Source organism: Magnolia sinica, chromosome 2, assembly GCF_029962835.1.
Source record: "Magnolia sinica isolate HGM2019 chromosome 2, MsV1, whole genome shotgun sequence".
Lineage (NCBI taxonomy): Eukaryota > Viridiplantae > Streptophyta > Magnoliopsida > Magnoliales > Magnoliaceae > Magnolia > Magnolia sinica.
The window spans coordinates 33529634-33553139 of record NC_080574.1 but is presented as its reverse complement, the minus strand read 5'-3'; the positions used below and the strand labels follow the sequence as shown (position 1 = coordinate 33553139).

General features: G+C 39.2%; 2 protein-coding genes and 1 non-coding gene across 3 annotated transcripts in view; 1 reads left to right on the top strand and 2 right to left on the bottom strand.

Moving 5' to 3' along the window:
* Positions 1-23506, bottom strand: part of LOC131236923 (protein DJ-1 homolog D) — a 69728-nt gene that overhangs the window by 23728 nt on the left and 22494 nt on the right. The gene's annotated exons all lie outside the window — the stretch shown is intronic.
* Positions 3876-3957, top strand: TRNAS-AGA (transfer RNA serine (anticodon AGA)). Its single transcript has one exon. It is a non-coding gene; the product is annotated as a tRNA-Ser (tRNA).
* On the bottom strand, positions 19843-20891 carry LOC131236924 (uncharacterized). The gene is made up of 2 exons (XM_058234458.1): positions 20567-20891; positions 19843-20341 (listed from the first exon to the last, which is right to left on the bottom strand). Exons 1-2 carry the CDS (start codon positions 20636-20638, stop codon positions 19910-19912), a joined length of 504 nt encoding a protein of 167 aa, XP_058090441.1. The 5' UTR covers positions 20639-20891; the 3' UTR covers positions 19843-19909.

Sequence of the window (23506 nt, the reverse complement as noted above, 5' to 3'; positions counted from 1 at the left end):
TGGCTTACAAGCTCACTGAGTTGGTTCCAAACGAATACAAGAGCTCCCTTATATAGACTTTTCCCACCAATGTGAAAAGACACAAATGCTCATTTAAAATACACTACGGGGGCATAGTATTTACTACAGTAACAAAAACCAAAATAAAATATTAAATAGCTTGCATCAGGAACCGAACAGTCGCATAGAGATACTGAACGGTTGCATGGAGGAGAACGCTAGTTGCTAGAATCTTCTTTTAGCATTTACTGTCTTTGAGATTGCACCGTTTTGGTTTGGTCTTCCAACAGGTGGAAGGCTTGATTTTAGTTGTCGGTCATCTATAATAAAGTTCATGTCAGTAACGTGGGTTTGAGGAGTGCTTCCCATGGGTCTACAGTCCCCCTCACTAGGAGGGGCATTGAAATACGAAGTTTCTTCAAAAAAATGTGATATCGATATTAATGTAAAGATGTTTAATAGTAGGATCAAAGCTTCGATATCCTTTTCGTGTTCGAGAGTATCTAAGAAAAATGCATTTTATAACCTGAAAAACAAGTTTATAAAGTTGTTGACTAGACTTATGAACAAAAGCTAACCACCTAAATGTACTAGCAAGCAAAGGAAAAGGAGTTCAATCAGGAAAATAAGATCAAGAATGAAGTATGATTGTTAAGAATTGAAGATGATTATCTATTTATAAGGTGGTAGACTGTTAAAACGGCATAACTCCAGGACTATTTTGGGACATTCATGTATGTTAGAGAGATCTAGCAGTTATAAGAAGAGGAGGTTTTTCCTTTCAACTACCCTATTTTATTGGAGGTATAACCGTAAAGAGTCCAATGTGTAGTGCCTGTTGTGGTTAAGTATTCAGTAAAGGAAAAATATTCTAAAGCACTTGAACTCCGTTTGAAATTGGGTGCTGATCAACTAATTGGGCAATGGTTATTGTGGAGAGAATACCCTACTACCTTCATGTTTATTTATTTATTTCCTTTAGAAAGTGGTAAATCTATAATTATGGGCCCACAAGGTATATGTCTAACATCGGACCCATTGAGCCGTTGCACCATGCAGTGATTATAGGACCAAAACTTTGGCCAACCAAATGATAATGCCGGTCAAACCATAAGAACTAGCACACACCACTCTAAACTCATGTATAGCACATGTAGTGATTCGATCCGCTAGCTTTTTTAAGGTGTGAATGTCATGGAGGGTTTCATGTGTTAGATGGATTGGATGTTATACACTTAAAAGGTGGTCACCTCAATTCCTAACTTCACTACATTTTAATTTCTTTTAAAATAATTTAGTGTTTCAAAATTTTCCATTCCTAACTTAGGTGAGCACATGCCCTACGGATGTGTCTTTTCACATAAGTTTAAAAGGTTGTACCCCCATATTTTGTTTTGAAAAGTTGTGGGTTTAAATTCAATAGTCATAACTCTTTTTGAAATAGTGTCTTCACAAAGTTTATAAATAGACTTTCTCTTATCTGTTTTTTATAAGTAATAAAAAGTTCATTTTACGTTAAAAGTATGATTTAAGTATTTTTTAGTTCGGGTTAAGATTACAAGTGATTCGAGCCCGTGTATAGTGAATGCATCGTTGGGACCGGGTTATAGTTATTGTATCTTGGAGGTCAATTGCTCTGGAAACCTGTTGCACTTGGGACACTGTCCAAGGAGAGCAAATTCGATTTCGAGCCGAGTGACTCGCGTCATGCCTTAACTTTTTAAAATTGATAAGTTTTCTAACTTTCTTATTTTAATTTTATATAATTTAAATAATTTTCCAAAAGTCCATATCCCAACATTCATGTGTTAGATGGATTGAATGTTATACACCTAGAAGGTGGTCACCTCAATTCCCAACTTCACCACCTTTTGAAGGGAAAAAAATAAAAATAGACAAGGATATTTTCATACTTTCAGTAGAAAAAGCATCTAAATTCATTACTTGATAACAATTAAATTTACATATGTAGGTAGGTCTCGCTCATCCAGTAATTGGATCAGCCGGATTTTTCAGCGGTGTAAACATCATGGTGGGTGCGGTTTCATACCATGCTTCAAAATTCTTCACTATCTTTTAATGAACACAAATAAATAAACTACCTTGAATAAGAGATCTTCTTGAAAATTCATTTCGTTTTTTATTCTTATTTTTTTTGAAAATAAATCCACCTTTATAAACTATTATAACAATATTGTGATATTTTCAAAATAATCGTAAATTTTCATTTTTATTAATTTTATTACATAATACCTTGATATCAACGCAATACTAATTTTGTTAGATGCCTAAAATAAGTTGATCTCATTTATGATAATAGTAACTATGCATTAGGGATCTTGATCTTTAATACATAATAATTATTAACTTGAACTCATGTTATATATTAAAGATCAAAATCTCCAATACAATTTAGTTTATTAAAATGAGATGAACTCATTACTTTTAGGGGATCTACTACCAAACAAGATCGTAATTTTGGCTAATTCATTATATAATTATGTATTTAAAATGTATAATTACTTAGTAACATATAATTGTTATTTTTGTTTTAGCAAATTATTTTTTTCAAGATACTGGTCACTATATATATTGGATGAGTGTATTTGATTGTATGGGTGCATGCATCTGCCCTGCACATGCAATGCATGCTCTATTGGGTGCACTCGAGCACAAATTTGTGGGCGATCTAAACCATCCATCAGCGAGCACAAAAGTGTGGGCGATCTAAACCATCCATCAGCGAGCACAAATGCGTGCACGATCCAAACCATCCATCAGCAAGCACAAATGTGTGGGCGATCCAAACCACCCATCAGCAAGCGTAAATGTGTGGTGGATCATAGTGAAATGGAAGGAATATTTGCCTGTTAGGAAATTCCTTTTGCATTATTAATATTGGAAGAGCCAAAACAAAAGAAAAAGGAGTAAAAATTTCAACCCTTGATCTTGCCAAACATGCCACTTAAATTGAGTATTCCAGCCAACCATGATCTTCATACAGATTCTGGTCATTGTCCACACACTCACATGACAAATTGGGGTTTGATCCTGTCCATTCTTGTCATGCCAAGTGTGCAGGACATCCATATCATGTAAAAGGTGGGCCCCATTATGATGTCACCTAGAATAAAAATCAACCAGTCAGCTAGCTAGGTAGGCCATGTTTGTATGCTAAGTCAGATTGTTGGTTGTCCATTGATTTTATGGGTGTGGTCCAATGCGGACCGGTTTACTGATTAGTTCTAATTTCAAATTATTTACTTCTATAAAAAATAAAAAATAAAAAAATAAAATAAAATTGTAAATTTTTGATAAAATGGAAAAAAAAAAGAAGCAGCTTTTGCAATGGGCCTTTTTGGGCTGGGCTAGGATAGATTTGAGCACGACTCGCACTTGAGACGGAAGGCCCAAGCCTAGCCCAAGTCCACATTGGCCTCACACAGTAGTCCTAAACCTGAGCCTGAAAAGGTTGGTTGGCTTGGGCAGACCCAATGCTTCAAAATTGATTTTCCAATTCAAAATTTTCCAATCTCTCCATTGATCAAGTGGGCCATTTATGTACAAAGAAATAGACGTTTAGAGGAAGGAAACAAATGGGCTAAATTTGTGATGAATGGATTGTCACACAGAGGATTAGAATGGCTTATTTTTGAAATGTAACAGAAACATGTAAAGCTGGATTGGGCCATGCTAAAATGGCTTGAGCCCAAGCTTGACCTGAAAAATGATACGGACCATGCATGCGAGACGCAAGACCGAAGCACGGGCTTCATTAGGTTGGGCGGACTACCCGGCCCAGCCACGCTTGTAGTCGATGAACCGAATGGTAATATTTGTATGAATATAAAATTTCCCAATCACAAGAGAATCAGGTGGACGTGCCGGAGTGGTTATCGGGCATGACTAGAAATCATGTGGGCTTTGCCCGCGCAGGTTCGAATCCTGCCGTCCACGCTTTTATATTTTTATCCTTTATATTTTTATTTTTTAATCCCACTCACCATGGGTGCACCAAACGCCTTGGCCAGGCTGGACCTCAATCAAATTATGGGATTGTTCCATCCCGGTGGATCTCATTGGCCTGAAAATCAAGCCCCATATATATTTAGGTTTTTTTTTTTTTTTTGAAATTTTTTTATACAAACTCTCAAACACACCTAAACTCACACCACAAACTTACTCAAACCCATGATCTCAATGTTGAAACGAATCAGTCTACCACTGCACCATGAAACAGTCAACATTCACTATGATTCAAGCTTTTGTAGGACCCACTGTGATATGGATGTGGAATCCAAACTGCTCTATCTCCTATGTGGCCACAACACAGGGTACCATTTAAAATTACGCCTAAAACCTCTAAAATCACGTAGTATGGTCCACTTGAGTTATTGGATCGACTGAAATTTGATTGCCCCCTTCGTCCTGGTGGAATTCGTTTGATGAATGGATTGCATGGCATATACAGCACTTTGGGCAAGAATCACACAACTTAAAAAATTGTACGTGGGTGTCCTCTCCCTATTATTTTCTGTTTACTGATATGGCTCACTTGGTTCATTTGATTGTTGGATTAGCTTTTTTCATTTTTTGTTTGGCTGGAACTTAACATGTAAGGCATATCCAATATATGGTTTGAATTGCATATATAGCACATTCGCATTGCATCACTGTGGGAACTGACATAACAAGGCATATATAATTTATGGTTTGGATTGCATGGCGCATACGCATCACATCAGTGTGTTCCATAAAGTTTGAACCTAGCATGTGGGAATTGACGTAACATGCCCCTACTTTCCTTTGGCAACATTCTCCTATTGATCGAAAACGGTGTCAATTTGATTGATGGTTTGTCGAGTCCCGTCGATTTGATAGATAATCCGATTGATAGTGTCTGCAATTTTGCATAAGCATGGGTTTTATTTCTAATCAGGTATAGGCTGTATAAATACTCTTTGTAATACACAATTAAGGTGAAGACAAATAGAGCTTGAGAGCTGAAGAGGATTTTGAAGGGGATCTATGGTTTTCATCTGTAAGTTATTCCATATGTTGTAATTCTTCTGATACAGTCGATTGTTCATTGCTCTGTGCCGTGGTTTTTTCTTGCAAGGATTTTCCATGTAAAAGCTTTATGTTTTCTTATTTTTTTTTTTTAATTCTCTATTATATGTTTGATTCATTTTGACGTTGCTGCCACACCCATTAAAGGGTTTCAGTGCCCAACAAGTGGTATCAAAGCGTATGTTGGGTTATCATATTGAATCTATAAATATGGCATCAAGGGGATTGAATGTGAAGTTTGAGATGGAGAAATTCACAGGAAAAAAATAACTTTAAATTATGGAGGTTGAAGATGAAAATCATTCTAGTTCAGCAGGGGCTACAACGTGCACTCCTTGAAAAAATGTATCGTCTGGAATGTATGAAATAAAAAGATTGGAATGAACTTGATCAAAAGGCAATTAACATAATTTAGTTGTGCTTGGCGATGAAGTGCTTTATAATGTCATTGATGAGAGACTATTGCAGGCTTATGGGCGAAGTTAGGAAGCATCTATATGACAAAGTCGCTTATCAATCGTCTTTATCTAAAGAGACAGTTCTATACACTGATGGCGGAAGGGTCAGATCTATCTGAGCACATTAATGCATTTAAGAAACTGATTTACAAGTTGACAAGCATGGAGGTGGAGATCGATGATGAATACATAACTCTAATTTTGTTGATGCCTCTCCCGAAGTCTTACAAATATCTAGTTGATACTTTATGTTATGGTAGGGATACCTTAGATGTTGATACCGTTATCTCAGCTCTTCAATCAAAGTAGTTGAGAAGGAAGAACGAATACGAAGGTGCTTCTACAGATGCATTGTTTTATCGAGGAAGATCGTCTCAACGAGAGAAGGGAAAGTCATGATCTAGATGTAAGTCGAAGGGCAAAGACAAGTTAAAGTGTTGAAATTTTTGAAAGATTAATTTGACATATAAAGAAGGATTGTCAAAATTCCAATATTCAAAAGGATGAGAAATCAAATGATTCGTTGAAGGAAACCATTTCAGCGAAATTTGATGAAGGAAAGAGTGGTTGTGTTATGAAGGTTTTATGAGGGGCACTCATTGTTATGAAGGTACAACGGAGCATAAATTTTTACAGGTTGATCGGAAAAACTATCTTGGATGGAGTTATGGTGTCTGTAGTGGAATCCACTGTTGAGGGTCAAATATTGCATATTAGACCCCCAATTATTATCTGATTTTATGAACATGATACTGTTTAACGGTATATTTTAATCAAGCTTGTGTTGCAAGGTAAATTTAGGAACCTGGACTGAAAAAGGGTACTAAAAGCATGGATTTAACATTCAGAAATCACCAAGGCAAGGGACGGACCCCAGGGGATTGAGATCGAAGAAGTTACATGCTACAGATCCGAGAAAATCAAGCCATTCACGCTAAAGAGGCCTAAAAATCGTCCAGAATGCGAGATCATAGGGTTCCCACCATTCGTTCGGCTCGAAACTATATATTTGGCTTGAGGACCATAAATTAACCGTACACATCAAATTTCAGACATTGGATCCTTGTAGAAGTGGCCCAATGGACAGATCAGCCCATAAATCATCAATCTAGGGCCCACCTGATATCTGGATATACTTAAAATTTAGTCTCATCTCCTTAAATAGGGTGACAGAACGGATGGTCGAAACAGATTTCTCACGAACATCATGATAGATCCCACATGTGCACTACGTGTACATAGGGTACATGTGCACTGGACGCGCACCGGACACCAGATCTGGTCAACAGACGGTTGACCCGTCCCTCTCGCGCAGAGGAATCAGAGGACGGGCGTTGATCCGTCGATTTTGGCTAGTGGGCCCCACAAATCTCACATTTTGGTAATCAGATCCGTCTATTCACTCCAGGGTGGGGGAAAGACCCTAAACATGGTGGTCTTTTGGTCCATGCACACGTACACACGTGGATCATCAGAAATTGTAGGATGGATGGCGAGTTGATTTGATATAGTGGACCGCATCAAAACCCGATAAAAACCACTCCGCCCAAACTGGTTTTTCGCCAGCAATCTAATTAATGGGGTAGATTCATCCGAAAACATCACTGTGAGGCCCACTGAACACGACGGCAAGGTGCGTATGGATTACGCACGTACAAGAAAATTGGATTTTTTGGGCGGTTGTGGCTCATCACCTGTGATCGGATTGCCGATCTGAACCGTCCATCGTGTAGACCATCCAAAAACGTCACAATCGATGTTGTTTCTTTGAAAAAGAAGTGAGGGAAGTGAAAGTTTTCCATGCGTCTTCTTGGTTGCATAAATAGGTTATGTAGAAAGCTTTTTGCCGACTTATGCACGCAGCTGGCTACGAAAACAGCCACCGACCGACTTATCCACCATCCCTGCTGCCTTTATAAAAGGGAGAGAGAAGGAGAAGGGGAGAATCATCATGGACGTGAAGAAAGGGTGAAAACGTAGAAAGAGAGAGAGGGTGTGGAGTTCCTTTCTTCTTCTTTATTTTCTTTCTTTCTTTTCTTCTGATTATGTTTTTTTTTCTCTTAGCCTAAGCATGTCTGGCTAAGCCTCTTAGCTAGGGCTAAGAGGTGAAGCTTGCAATGAGATGGGAGATTTTTCTTTATGCCTTTGATTCTTGTTTAAAGTGAATTCTATTTTATTATATGGAATGCCTTTAGTCTTTAATGGTTTGCTGTGACTCAAATTACAATGGATCTGTGATATCTTCTGGTATTTTCCATGCATGTATTGAGGTTATGAACTTAGGAACCCCTGTTGTTCACCATCGTCCCTTAGGCATGGTCGGGTGATGGAACCCATCCTAACGTTCATAACTCTCTCTGATTAGTTGTGGATTGGTTAAATTCTGTTGTTTGCTTTGTCTCATGGGCATGGTTTTGTAATGGAATCAATTCTAATCCTCATACCTCTCATCTCTTGAAAGCTGGATCAAAAGAAGTTCAGATTTAATTTTTATGGTTATATCCTTCGACTAGATGAAGATGAGACTCTAAATCCAGTTGTGTTCTTGAATCAAGCATAGATCTCCCTAGTCTCTACAAGTAGATCCTTGACACCCTAGTTTTCCACCCTTGAATTTTACAAGTTTTAGTTTAAGATTTCACAATTATTTTTTAAAATTTACCTGATTTAGATGACATCTTCACCTAGTTCTAGTTCAAGTTACTCTCAAATTACGTACAAGGTTCAGTCCCCGTGGATTCGACCTTGGTCTTATCGAGATTATTACTACATCACAACCCTATACTTGGGGTGTGAACATCCACGTCGGTATATTTGTTGCATGTGCGCCTAAGCCACATAAGTGAGCGCAGTATGAAGGTACTTCTAGATCGTTGTTTAATTCCTCATTTTAAAAGTTTTAATTTAAATATATGTGAGCACTGCATATATGAGAAACAATCAAGATTAAGCTTTAAAAATGAGAAATATGTTAGTAAAGGTCAGTTGGATTGTGTACATTCGGATGTGTGGGGGCCGTCGCCCATTGTTTCCAGAGGACGATCGTCATTCTTTGTTACATTCATTGTTGATTTTTCTATAAAAGTTTGTGTTTCCTTTATGAAGCATAAATCTGATATTTTTGTCACTTTCAAGATGTGGAAGACAATGGATGAAAACAGACAATGTAGAATGTGAAAATTCTGAGATACAGGAAAATTCAAATGTTGCATTTTCTCTCATTACAGATGAGAGATCCGTATACTTTTTAATAAGCTTTAAAATATATAGATACATATAAGTTGATGGTAGCGATGCATAATGAGATGAAATCTCTGTACAAAAATGAAACGTGGGAGTTGGTGGAGTTGTCCGTTGAGAGGAAAGCGTTTGGGTGCAAGTGAATTTACTGGAAAAAACTGGATAGGTACAAGGTTAAATTGATATCGAAGGGTTATGCTTAAAAGGAGGGTATGGACTTCGGTGAGATATTCACGTTAGTAGTAAAGCAAGTATCTATCATATTTGTATTGGCTCTGCTTACCTAATACAATATAAAATTATAACAGTTAAACATGAAGATTATATTTTTACATGGGGAACTATAAGAGCAAATATACATAAAGCATCTTGAAGGGTTCGAGATGTAAGGAAATGACAATATGGTTTGTATGTTATGGATGTTGTTGTACGGCTTGAAATATTCGCCTAGGTAATTGTATAAGGAATTTGATTCTTTCATTTTGAGTAGACAGTTTGATCATTGAGTCTATTTTAGATTATTAAGTGATGGTGAATTTATTATTTTGGCATTGTATGTTAATGATATGCTTATTGTTGGCTATAACATGTCTGAAAATCAACATATTGAAGGTTCAATTATCCAGGACATTTAAGATGAAAAATTTAAGGACTGCAAAGAAGATTATTTGCATTGATATACAGATAGACAGGGAAATGAGCAGCTTATGGTTGTCTCAGGATGAGTATCTTGAGAAAGTGTTGGTCAAGTTTAGATTGGAAAAGGCAAAATCGATTAGCACACACGCTACTTACTTTCAGATTTCTTCAAAGTAATGTCCTATATCAAATAAAAAAGTGGAATATGTCTTGTGTGCTCTATTCGAGCGCGGTCGACAATCTTATGTATGTTATGTTTATATATTAGACTGGAATTTTCACATGCGGTTGTGTTATAAGCAGATACATGTCAAACTCCGGTAATCAATATTGAAAAGTAGTAAAATGGTTACTTCATTACATACAATGGACAACAGATTATGTCTTGACATTTATAAATTTTAAGGAGAAACTTATAGGTCATGTGGATATGGCTTATGCATGGAATGTGAACAATAAAAGGTTAACTTTCAGTTACTCATTTATGTTGGTAGGTGGAGCTATCAGTTGGACGTCGAAGCTTCAGTACATGGTTGCTCTTTCCACAATCGAAACTGAGTGTATAACAGTGATAGAAGTATTCAAAAAAATTATCTAGTTAAAAGACATGATGAATGAGTTGAGGCTTCAATAAGAAGTCGTGCCTGTGCATTATGACAGCGATAACATTATTAATTTGGCAATGAAATCAATGTATCATTCTCCGACTAAACATGTCGATGTTCGTCATCATTTTTTCTAGCAGATACTAAAGGAAGGTGGTGTTACTCTTGAGAGGATTCACATCAGCAAGAATCTGGTGGATATGCTTACGAATGTAGTTCCTACAGAAAAGTTCAAGTTTTGCTTGACTTCTCTGGGCATGATAAAGAAGAGATGAAAACAGAGTGTGCACGAGAAGTAATGATGAAGATGTTATTATCGAAAATTTGAGATGGTGATAACGACTTTGAGCAGTGGAGATAGAAGTTGAAGCCACGGTGGAGATTATTGATTAATGCCTTCAATCATAATGCTAGAACATCATTTTCGATTTAATTGACAGGATTACGATTCGATTGAAATATTTCTGAAAATTTCAGATTACTCACTAAACGTTTTTGGACATTAGTGATTCGATAGACAGAAGTATCGATTCAATGGATAGAAGTGTTGATTTGTTCGATGGTTTATCGAGTCTTGTCGATTTGATCGACGATCCGATCGACAGTGTGCACAAGTTTGTGAAGTGCGGGTTTTATTTCTAATTGAGTACATGGTGTATAACTACTCTTTGTAATATGCATTAAGGTGAAGACGAATAAAATTTGAGAGCCAGAGAGGGTTTTAAAGGGGATATAGGGTTTCCATCTACAAGTTGTTATCTCTTGTAATTCTTTCTATTACAGTGAATTGTTCATCACTTTGTGCCATGTTTTTTCCTCACAAGGGTTTTCTACATAAAATATCTATGTTCTTTATGTTTGCTTGTTCTTTTTCGTTCTTTATTGTGTATTTGATTCATTTTAATATTGCTTTCCCACCCATTAAAAGGTTTTAAAGCCCAACAACACCAACCTGACACATTTTTTTTTTAGAAATGTGGATTGCCTACTAATTCATTTTAAGACATGTGACCAAAAGTGAATTAGATCCAAATCTCAAGTGGGCCACGACGTGAAAAAGCGGGGAGAGAAATGACAACGGTTGAAACATTCCCGGTGTCACGCCCAAGACTCGGTAACTGGACTCACAAGGAACCCGATAGCCAGTTTTGGCCGCAACAGCCTCCGTAGTACCCCATTCTCGGCTCGTGAAGTAGGTTCTGATCCTTGGATCCTATAAGGAGGATTTTCATAGTTCATATATCTATTCCAACAAGAGCATACCAAAGATCACAGCAAGTAAATTTCAGAAATAACAAAGGAATACACAGCAAAATCCACTATAAGTTTGAACTTTAGATATAATGTTAAAAGGAAATACATCTGATGACAGAAGAAGAAGGAAGAAGATCTGCAACACTGGGGTCCTCGGCTCAACTCCTAACCAAGCTCCGCTGCTAAGACGCCGACCTAGGATCTTCTGCACGCATCAATCATGCATAAGCTTCTAGAAAGCTTAGAGGGTGGTGAAAGTGTGTGACAATGGTGCACAAAAGAATAATAGGGGATGTAGAAGGGAAATAAGATCAATGCCAATATCAATAGCCTTACCAAGGCTAAGCCATGAATGCGGGAAGCCATACTAAGGCTATGCAATGCAATAAGGCTCATACAGCCGATACCAATGCAGTGTGAAGTAATGCCAATGCTCATAACCGGTCCACATATCAAGTACATTTCTATCATAAGGAAATCACCAAGGTCAAGTACACTGCTAGATGACTGCCGCTCTCCAGACGTGACAGTCAAATGAGCGTAAGAGACCTCACCACCTACCCTGGTCAGCCAATCACCAACAAGGCTTGACGGTAGCGGACCCATTCACGAGCTGGTCAAACTCAGCCTAACTATTGCCCCCTCTCACAGGTGGGTAAGGCCACACCCCAACCCAGCCGACTACACGACAGTGGGAGTTGTGGGCTAACGGTGTAAGGCTCTCGTGCGCTCATGGTTTCCACTCGGTCACAACGCTGTGGCAGATCCTTGGTACCATGAAAGTTTTGGGGTTTTCACTCAAGGGCATCCTATGCACCCTATATGCTCAAGAAGAATATTTTCGATGTCCACATACGGCCATCCACGCTGTATCTGTGGAGGCAAGACCTTGGTGAAGCAAGGGCGATCATACTTATGAGATGCGATGCCAGATGCATGAGTCATGCATACCAATCATGCACTAGCTCCAAGCGCTCAATGAGCACAAGAGGGGAACTCTATCCCTCTATCATATCTACCCAATAACTACACACAAATGCAATCCAAACACACCATGATGCATATGGGTCATGGGGGTGCGCCATACGGCGATGATGACTTAGAACATACTCCTCCTTCCCAAGGAGGAAATCAAGTCTAGACACTTAGATAGATCCTCTAAGGAGACATCCTCAAGTGGGGGCCCAATAGATTGGAATAGCCCACAAGATTAAGGAATGAGCCTAGAAGGATAAACAGTCCTAATAAGGGTCTATGGTGGGCCTTTAACCACCCGTAGCAACCCATGGGTCTACTTTAGGGCTACCAAGGAGGACATCCAGCCTCAACTAGGTCCTAAAAGGTAGCTCGCTACTACTCGAATATGAAACAAGGCCCAAGGCCTAAGCAATCCATGGCATAGTGGGCTATACACCAAGCCCAATAATAGGCAATATAGCGGGCCCTTAAGCAAGGTTTGGGCCCAACCATAAAGGTCGTAAACCCACATATTGTGGTGGGCCTAGTGGGCAGCCCGGTAATCCAACTATGTGGGCAATTTCTATGCTTTATCCAAGTGAGTTGGGTCTCACAACTTGGCCCAAGTACAAGGTTATTTTGGTGGGCAACCAAGGGCCCAACTACTTGCATATTATGGCCCACAAACCCATCACAATAAGTAGTGAGATACAGGCCCAAAGGTCAAGGGACCTAACTAGAAGATTCCAAGATAAATGGGCCTACAAAGTCCAACCAAAACTATGAACATAGATCCAAAATAAAATCCAATTAAGGTGGGCCTCCTAGTGTGTACAAATGAAGCCTAATTGCACCTCAGAAAAATGGTAAACTTATGTGCATAATTCATCCTTAAATCTAGTGGGCCATGCTGCCCCAAATCATACCATTAGGGGCAGCCAATATGGGCCTATTGTTGGAATTTTCAGCCCACCCATTTATGGGCTTGCTGGAGTCTAGCAATAATAAGATAAATTAAGTTTATGTTCATTGGTGGCCCACATATGTCCCTGTGGGTCCCACCAAATGAGCGTAATGGATCACACACATATCAGGTGGACCATGCTGCTGGACTGGAAGTCCAGCAATAGTTCAATGGGCCTGGGCGTCCCAAGGTGGAACGTCCTATGGGCCTAGGCAATTAGCCCAAAGACATAACCAAATGAGTCCTAAAAATGGATGTCACTGAGGGAGATGGTCATGTCCCACATGGACCACAAATGGATAGATGGTGGGGATAAAAAATACATCAAGGTGGGCCCACAAAGAGGGTGGACAGCCCAGCCAGGGCTGGACATCCCAGCTTGGTGAGCCGGTCTAGCCCTTACCACGGTGTGGACAAGCGTTCGTTGGCCCCAAAAATTGGTAGGTGGGTCCTATCATGGGTGGGCCACCTCTCTACAAAATTTTGAAAATTTTAGAATAGGAGAAGTATTTTATTTAAATTAAAGCACACTAATTGTCCCCAAAATCTATTTAGTGCAAATTTCAGACAAAACCTGATCTGAGCTCCCATTGGTGTAGATTAAAGGCCTCTAAAAATTGGAGAAAAATGTTTTTGTGACCCCTCAATGTGTACTACAAAGTGGGGTCCATGAATGTAGCCCACCAGTGGAAAAATTATTTTATATTTAAGGAATTCCACATTGATATGTTGCTGGAATAGTGCAGAAATTACAGACTAACCACCTCACTTGGGCCACACCTTTGGGACCTCAATCAAGGTCGGATGAGGCTGAAATTTGGGGGACATCAAGGTGAGATCCCCACCTTTCAGAAAAGTATATTTAATGGGTATGAAAATTCCCCCAATCAGTCTTAATTTCAGGCCCAAAACCAACAGAAATCTGTACCAAAAATCTGGACAACAATACATTCTTGAATTGAAATAAATGTAGAAGCCATTTAAGGAAAGGATTAGCCCATAAGTTTGGTGCCATGGCCCACCCTAGTGGGCCCCAAAATTTTTCAGATCAAATCCAAAATTTTCCACTCTTGCATGCAACATTTAGGGTGGCAAATGGGACACCCTCACCATAGTGTAGGTTGGGTATGGGCGTCTCACCCTTGTTGGGCTCTCCTGGACAATTCGGGCCCACTAAGTGGACCACACATACATCATCAGAAATACAAGAAAAGGGAGAGGAAAGGAAGGATATCCGGCCATCGGGGGAAGGCTCCGCCATCGTTGACCCTTTCCCAACACAATCACAACCACATATACTATACATATACAATGTACAATATGGATTTCATCATGTATGATCTAGATTTAAGATCAATGGTTGGGATCCCATCCCAACCATGACGCAAGGGTTTAGATGACCCATCATGCCTAAAGAATTAGAAGAAATCCACCATGAAAGGGGTCCATCAAGGAAATCCCCATGCATGGACATGCATGCACAAGATGTGCCCATTGGCCACATCTAGGAGGTTATGTAGGATCTCCACCATTGATTGGTGGGTCCTACACATTCCAAATGAGAGAAAAGAAGGGATCTACACCATGAAGAATGAATGTACATGAAATGGGGAGCACTCACCTTAGATTCTCCATGAAATCTATATCTTCTAAACTCCTCTAGCTTCAAGGAAGGGGGATTGATGGGTGAGATGAGCTTTTAATGGATGGATGGGGAGGAAATAAGAGAAGAAGTGGCTGGAATATGAGGCTTGGTGGGGGACGTCCAAGCTCTCTCTTGCTAGGGAGAGTGAAATGAGAAGGGAGAAATGAGAGAGAGAGAGAGAGAGAGAGAGAGAGAGAGAGAGAGGTTGTAGGAGTCTCATCATGAGATGGTGGCTTGGAAGGAGAAATTTCATAATGTCTTTCTAGAAATCTCATCATAGCTTATGGTGATATAAACTATATTGCTAGGCTAGAGTAGAGATGGGTAGTGTTGGGTGGATGGGTGGTGTAGAAGATGGGGTTTTGGGTAGTGTTTGGGTGGTGTGTGTGAAAGTTGTGCCAAGGGATGGGACCACCTAGAAAATTGTGTGCACCACCCCTAGGTAGGCCACGTGATCATGATTAAGGGTTATAAAATGAGATGCACATAACTTATGATATATACATCGGATGGACGCACAAGACGCGTCATCGAAATGGCAACGACGATGCGAAAGAGATGACATAGGTTTCGGCTCGATCCGAGTCGGGTTTACATGACCAGACTTAAAGATGTCCGCAAATACTATCCGAGAGTCATGGGTCGCCAGGATTCGATCAGTAGGACTGCGGGATCAAGAGAAACAAAATGCATACCTACACACACATATGAACTCGGGTCGGGTCTTACACCCGGGTCCATGATGTTTATATGCCATCCAAACCATTCACAATACTACTGGGATGACAATACAAATATAATCTAAACTTTTGTGGTGCACAAATGTTTACGAGGCAGGTGTTCAATTTCCATTGTTTCCTGTCATTTGGAGTTTGGATCTGCCTCATGCACTCATGTCCTTAACAAAATGTATAGATAGGGCGGATTTATAAAAAAAAAAATAAAATCACGGTGGGCCAGATTGCTTCCAACTGCTAGTTCTTGCTGTTGGAAAGCTGTGTGAGCCCACTGTGACGTTTCTGAGAAATCCACTTTGTTCATTAAATTTTTCCAGCTAACATCAGGACATAAGACCCAGTACTCTAGCGGGCCATGTTATAGGAAACAGTGGAGATTGAGCACTACCGTTGAAACATTTATAACAAGGCAATAAAAGTTGTCTCAGGCTAATATTTCTGTGTGTTCAGTTCATCGAAGAGCGAATGACCTTGTGAACCGTTTGGATGGCACATAAACATAAAGGTTCCAATGGCAGGCATTTTCCTCCCCACTTTTTCGTCCCGGGGCAAGCTTGAGTTTTGAATATGTGTGAACTGACAGTGGGTGTACTAACGAGCTAACAAAAAAAATTTTTATTTTTTATTTTTTTAAAAGCTTGAGTTTTGAATCCACCTACTTAATTTTTGGGCTCACGTTGAGTTGGCGAAACGTTTGCATGGGTTGGATTTCTAAAAAATCATGGTGGGCCACGGCAATCCTCATGTGCGAAAACGACTTGATTTGCATGAAATCCACCACGTCCATCGGGTGTATCACCTCGTGTTTAGCTCTAGTCCCAAAAATCAAGCTGATTAAACACTCCAGGTGGGCCACGGCATAAAATTATAGCCTAAAACCTATAAATGCACGTTTTATGGCTTACCTGATGTTTGGACTATGATTTTTCGCTAATTCTTTCATCCCAATGATGCACGTCAGATGAATGGCTTGGATAACACGTAAACAACACAGTGGCCCTACGCAAAACTAAAGGTAGGCGTCCCATCCTAACTTTCTCCCAGGGTGTGGCCTACCCGAGATGGTCATGATTTTAAGTGCCATGGTGAAAGTGAATCAGCGTATCTGATGGACGGTGACGGGGCTCTCGGTGTGCGAGGTATGCGCGCGCGGCTCACGTTTTTCGGACCGTTGAAGACAGACCGTCTCGGATTTGCACTTCTGTTTATCAGTTACCGTCACCTTCCGGTTGCGTACTCAGGACGTTTTTATCGTACTAAGCAAACTCTGTTGGGCCCACCGTTCATGTATGTAGTTTATCCACGCCGTCCATCCGTTTTTTCAGATCACCTTATTGGTTTAGCCAAAATTTGAAGCAGATCCAAATCTCAACTGTACCACACCACATGAAACAGAGGGAATAATGATTTCCACAGTTGAAACCTTCCTAGTGCACAAAGTTATGTTTATTTGTCATCCAGACCATTCATAAGATCAAAAAAACACGGATTAAGGGAAAGCACAAATATCAGCTTGATCCAAAACTTCTGTGGCCCCCAGGAATTTCTCAACGGTAGATATTCAATTCACACTGTTTCCTGTGGTGTGGTCCACTCGAGACTTGGATTATGCTTATTTTTTTTCCTAAAGACATGAACTTATGTTGTAAAATGGATGGACGGAGTGGATAAAATACGGGCTCACAGAGTTTACCAAATAACCGGCTAAGCCAGTAGCACTCGTGTAAAAAGAAGCGGGAAAGCCGAAGACCCCACTTCCGTCGCTCTGTTCGTCTTCTCCAACGGTTTATTTTCACTTCCATCGATCAACGAGCTTCCCCAAATACCTATTTTTATAAATAAAACCCTAATAAAAAACACAATTTATCCTCCCATCCCCAACCGCCAACTTCCATTTTCCTGAAAATCTCTCTCTCTCTCTCTCTCTCTCTCTCTCTCTCTCTCTCTATGAAATGCTAAATCTCATGCGATAAAAAATGGCTGGACTGTGGAGTGAAGGGAGGATGAAGAAAACGGACGGTGGAAAAGAGAAATTGGTCAAAGATCCCGATCTAATTGATTTCGTGCTGTCTAGGTCTATAGACGATATCTTCAATTAAGAGCTCTACGCAGATAATGTGAGTTTTACAATTAATCGTCTAGTTTCAAATTTTACACATGAAATACTTGTTACTCAAATTAGGCCCGTCCATATGCTGGGTCCCACTTATATGGCTATCAATAAAATAGGAAAGTTTATTACTATGACAGTGTAATGGTTGATACTTGGCCATTGAAAAAATTGTAACATTGTTTGCATGGTAGAGCATGAAACATGGCTTGAGCTAGTGAGCATATGAACTGGTGGATTGGATTGGATTAGATTGTCCACGTGGGCTTGCGTACGGTTCATCAAAAGGAGTTCCTTTTCTGTCCACTCATGTTATCCAACATGTTTCACTTATTTCTGGCCATTGATAGAGATCATCCAAGAATAGGACCCGTCAATATTTTGAGAACTCTCTTAGAGAAGCCATGGTAAGAAATTTACATGGAACGGAAGGTTTTGACCAAGTATTTAAATGGTTGAATGAGGACAGTTAAAAATTAGATTTTCAATGGTTCAGATTCAATTAGTAGTAACCGATGGTCTGGTGGTCATCATCTCAAAGATACCATTTGACCATGATCAGTTAAAAACAAATCTGAAATGTTGGTTTTGTTGGCCACCTAGAGGTTTCTTCTGAATGGACGGCTGCCTAAAAAATTAACAAGGTTGAACGTGGACGGCAGGATTCCAACCTGCGCGGGCAAAGCGCACATGATTTCTAGTCATGCCCGATAGCCACTCCGGCACGTTCACTCAATCATGCTATTTAACCTTCGTTATCTTAGAAGTGTATTTTCCATGAGGAATAGGCACAGATTCTCCACTGATATGTAAGTTGCTATTGGTCGGTGTTCCATTGACCAAACCAATGGTTTATGTATTTATTCCATGCGGTTCATCCATTTTGTCAGCTTATTTTAGGACATGAGCACAAAGATTAATCAATATATTAGGTGGGCCACGCCATATGAAATAGTGGTTGATCAAATGCCCACCATTAAAAACTTCTTAGACCTCAAAAGTTTTGGATGAAGCTATTATTTACATTTCTCCTTCATTCACGTTTGTGGGATCTAATCAACAGCTTGGATGGCAAAAAAACATTATAGCGGGCCTTATAATTAATGGTAGGTGTTCAATCACCATTATTTTCTTAGGGCCTGTTTGGACGGTGGGATTAGAAGGGATTTGGTGGGATGGGATTCAAAAAAGGTAATTAATGGTTGTTGTCAGATAATTGTCTTAATACCATGGGTTTTCTAATTCCATTGGCTCCCATGCCATGATGTTTGGATGGTACGGGAATAAAAGGTTTTTAAAACTCCTATTCCACATGATGTTTGGATGGAAGGTTTTTACAACTCCTATTCCGCAGGATGTTTGGATCGGAAGTTTTCTACAACTCCCATTGAGTGGAATTGGCACGGTACCCAATGTAATTCCATTTGATCTAATTCCAAGCTTTTCCCTCTGATCTAACCATGTGTTGAAATCAAGTCATCAAACGTCTTGTTTTTAACCATCCATCTATCCATTTCGTACACTTGGGCAGTTAGGTTCATTCCATTGATATTATCTTATCTCTATGCCCCCATCCACACTGGCCCATCGTCCGTATGCCTTGTGTACGTTGGAGTCATTCTGAGGTAACCCGGAGGGGAATGGGAAGGCACTCTCCTTTCACCCCCTACAGTGGAATCAAGTCTCACTCAAGTATTCGTCGTCCTTGATTACTTCACAGTTCTCCACAGGGCCAGTTCGGTACTCCAAATGAACTGGTGAGCTCTACACAGGTATCGGCACCATGGAAGCTTACTGTGTTACTAGGAAGATGTTGGGCCCACGTAATGTGTATGTAGTACATCCAACCGGTTCATTGGATGTGTTCCCTTACGTTACCCATAAAATCCAGATATCATATTGATAATAAACACAGATGGGCTACAAATATAAGGAAATGTAGGGAGGGGACATCCACACTTGACTTCTAACTTGTGCCCATATGAGTTGATAAAAGAGACCGGGCTGTTTGATTTTTCAAAGTTATTGTAAATGCCCTGTGAATACCTACTTATTGCAATTTCACCGTTTGCAAATAGGTAGGTACTTTTGCTTGTGAATAAACCCATTAATAAACTTGCTTTATACATTACCATTTTCCAAATTTCAAAAGTTGACTATATATCCATGCAGATGTAATTACTAGTTATGAAAAAGTCCATAAGTAATTATGTTACAGTACATAGCATATTCAGCGTAGTGACATGAGCTGAATAAAGAGAACCAAAATAAAAATTCCGAATATGAACTTTACAATGATCGCCGCATCATCATTTCCATTTTCTTCATCACAATCTTTGTGTGCGTTAGTGACACCTGTGGTTGGTGAACTAAAGGTTGGTCTTGAGGACCGACGTAGTTGATGACTGGTGCAATTCTCATTGTAATGCTCACTACCTTTCAGCACTGGACTATCCCGACCGTCTGGAATTTCATCTCCTGGTACATTTGGGGAGCTACTTCTCCGACAGAAAGCTGACCAATCTATAGATGCTTCCACAACGGAACTGTAACCACGGAAATGTGCCCTAGAATAGCCATCCACCTGTGCATGACACTCTTTCCAATCATAATATATTCCAGGTCTAAGACTAATGAATACGACATATACCTTCTTAGCCATCTGCACATTAATAGCACGAGGTGAGAAAATATCAGGATAATTATAACAACTCGATTATGATTGTATATATTTGTATCTATATATTAATCGGAATAAATCATATAACTGGCTATATCTCATTCATTAGAGCACCCGACTCTATATATTGATCGGAATAAATCATATAACTGGTTATATTTCATTCATTAGAGCACCCGACTCTTCTTTGAGATTTTAATAACATACCTTTCCCTGATGATAATTGGGACACCTGCAAAAGATATAATACCTACATGTTGCATTAAAAAACAATGACATGTGCGTGAACAAATAATATACATCGCTTTATGCATCTTTAAAACGATATTTCAGATTGAGCTAAATGTCAAACATCCATGCACACTATAAAGCCAAACCATAAATAGTTCAAGGATTATAGTTATTACATGTCCCCAAAATTCAAACCAAATATAAAAGTCGATAATTTAAATGTTTCATCTTCCAAGCTGTCTCCACAAAAGGTACCTAACAAGAGCATAAGACACTAGCACAAGTGTCTACCAAGCATGCATAATATATAAAACATCCAAAGTCATGGATCTGCACCATCAACGTTTTTCTAAGAATTGTAAAAATTTTGTTTTAACCACTCCATACGGTGTTCCACTCAGAGACTAATAAAGAAAGAAGCGAGTTGTTTGTCCCTTGAGAGGATCTGCCCAACTTCGATAAACTCGGCGTTGGTCAACACCTCTCCTCTTCAAGAATGTCCAGCACTTTACTGGCACGGTTCACTTCTTCTCCAAGACCAAAATTGCACATGGCCTCGGCAACGTGATTTAGAGACATTCCGAGTACGTCACAAGGATGAGTAGGACACAGCCGCTTCGAAGTAATACTACCGCCATTTTTATTCGCAGAATCAGGTGTAGTTTGGGTGTACTTTGACTAAACTGATTTTCCTGGGATTGACTATCAGAAAATTAATCGTGAATTTGTCCTCGAGTCCTCTAAATTGTCTGCGAATAGATCCATGCTATCTTCCAAATCCTCATCCCCTTCTGACCATATTTGATTTAAATTTCGTTGGACACATGACGAGGATGCAGCCAAATTCCTACTACCTTGTGCATATCTACCAGTCGCCTAATCATCACCGATGATGACAGCTAAATCGTCCATCCTCTCGATCCACTTTCCTTGGAGTCTTTCCGTTCGTGGATGAGACCACAAAAAAGATTATGGGTAGATGAGTAACCACCATTCTCATTTTAATACAGATAATACAAGTATTGATGACATTTTAATAAGGACATATCAAACAATCCAAAGTTATGTCTTACCCTAAGATAGGCTTCCTATATTTCGTCTGGTGTGGTTACAACCTTTCATTCATTATCCCAATCGAAGCCACTAACAGAGAGCATATCTTTCATATCATTATAGCATTTCTTGTGATATTTCATATGGTTCGCGACGTTCGACCAATTCACGTATACATGAGTTTCTTTAGAAACCTGCTCAGCCGCAGCTTGGTATGCTTCCCTTTTAAACCCATTGTCTGCTTTGCATCCTAGGGCAATCTGCTTTAGTAATGTGTTCAACATAACTTGATCCATCGCATTGGTCCACTTTATTTTCTGAGCTCAGTAAGATGGCTCAGCAAGTGATCTAGCGGGTTTTGCACGAGGCGAACATCGTGTTGGAGGAGTCGGAGTTTTAATGGGTGATTGTGTAGGAGTCGCAGAGGGACTAGACCACATATCCGACATCTGACCTATGTGTAATATACCAAAAATATGAGAACATGTGACATATGACTCACTTGAATATTTTAAAATGTAAAATTTAATCATTTCGTTCATATTCTCAAAACAGATTTCACATTCCAAAATAAAAGATTTCATTTTTAGTAGAGCAAAATTGAAAGACTTCTACTACATTGCTTTTACATATGAGATATAAGAAAAATATCTGTCCCTACTATTGCTGAGGGAGTCTGCCCACATTCGTTGGGCGATTGAATCGCGTAGTGTAGACCACGCATCTTTTTGTTGTTGAGTAATGTGTACCACCCAGTGCCTCTCGTCATTTGCTAAAACCTCGTATGGTGTTAGATTGCTTTCCACATCTTCCATATGTATATCAGCACCACCTACATCTTGGTCTATATCACGTTCACCCAATATGAAGTTATGGAGTACCGCACATGCAACTACAATTTTCACTTGCGTTTCCATAGGATATTGCACTACCATTCATTTACTGCATGTGCACATCATATGGGAAGATGCAGAGCACAAGCATGATTTATGTGAAGAGAACCCATCAATACTGCTGATAAATCAGGGATCTAATTTTGTGACTCAATGAACGTGAGTTCCACAATGTAGGTTGTTTTATTTGAGTTTATATGTGCTTGCATCCAGCTAGAGTATCAAATAAGACCATCAAGTTTCTCAAAATTCATCCAAAGCTTAAATATATAAGGTTGATGAAGAACATTCCATTATAAATAAAATAAAATTGAAATTGTGAATTTTTAAAGTTGTTTTGCGTGTTGATTATTGAAGAATAATTTTTAAAATTGTTTATGGCTATTAATTTGATGGTAGATTATAGTTAACTCTTAATATTTCATATTTTATGATGTTTATATGCCATCCACACTGTTCATAAGTTCATTCCTTCTAGGTTGAACAGGAAAAAAATATATATTAGCTTAACCCAAATCTGTTATGGCCCCAGAAATCTTAAAAAAGGATGTTCAATCCTCACTATCTCCTGTCATGCAGCTCACTTGAGTTTTGGATCTCCTTCATTTTTTAGCCCTTGTCCTTACATGATTTCGAAAAACAGATGCTCCATCTCATATATAGAAAAGAAATTTTTTAGCCCCAGAAATCTTTCAATAGGATGTTCAATCCTCACTATCTCTTGTCATGTAGAAGTCTCATGACATTCCATATATACAAAAGAAATTAGGAGTTTCCAAGACTAACATGACGCACTTCATGGTTAACTAACGTTGTAGATGAAAATCTAATCTTCAATATTGAGTATGGTGGTTATCACCAAAATACTGTAGTTTTCTTAAAATCTCAATCTTCAATGCGGAACCACTGGTGTTCCATGGCTGTCATTACCAGTGAAAGTTATTAAGTTAAGCTCACTCCATACTCTTAT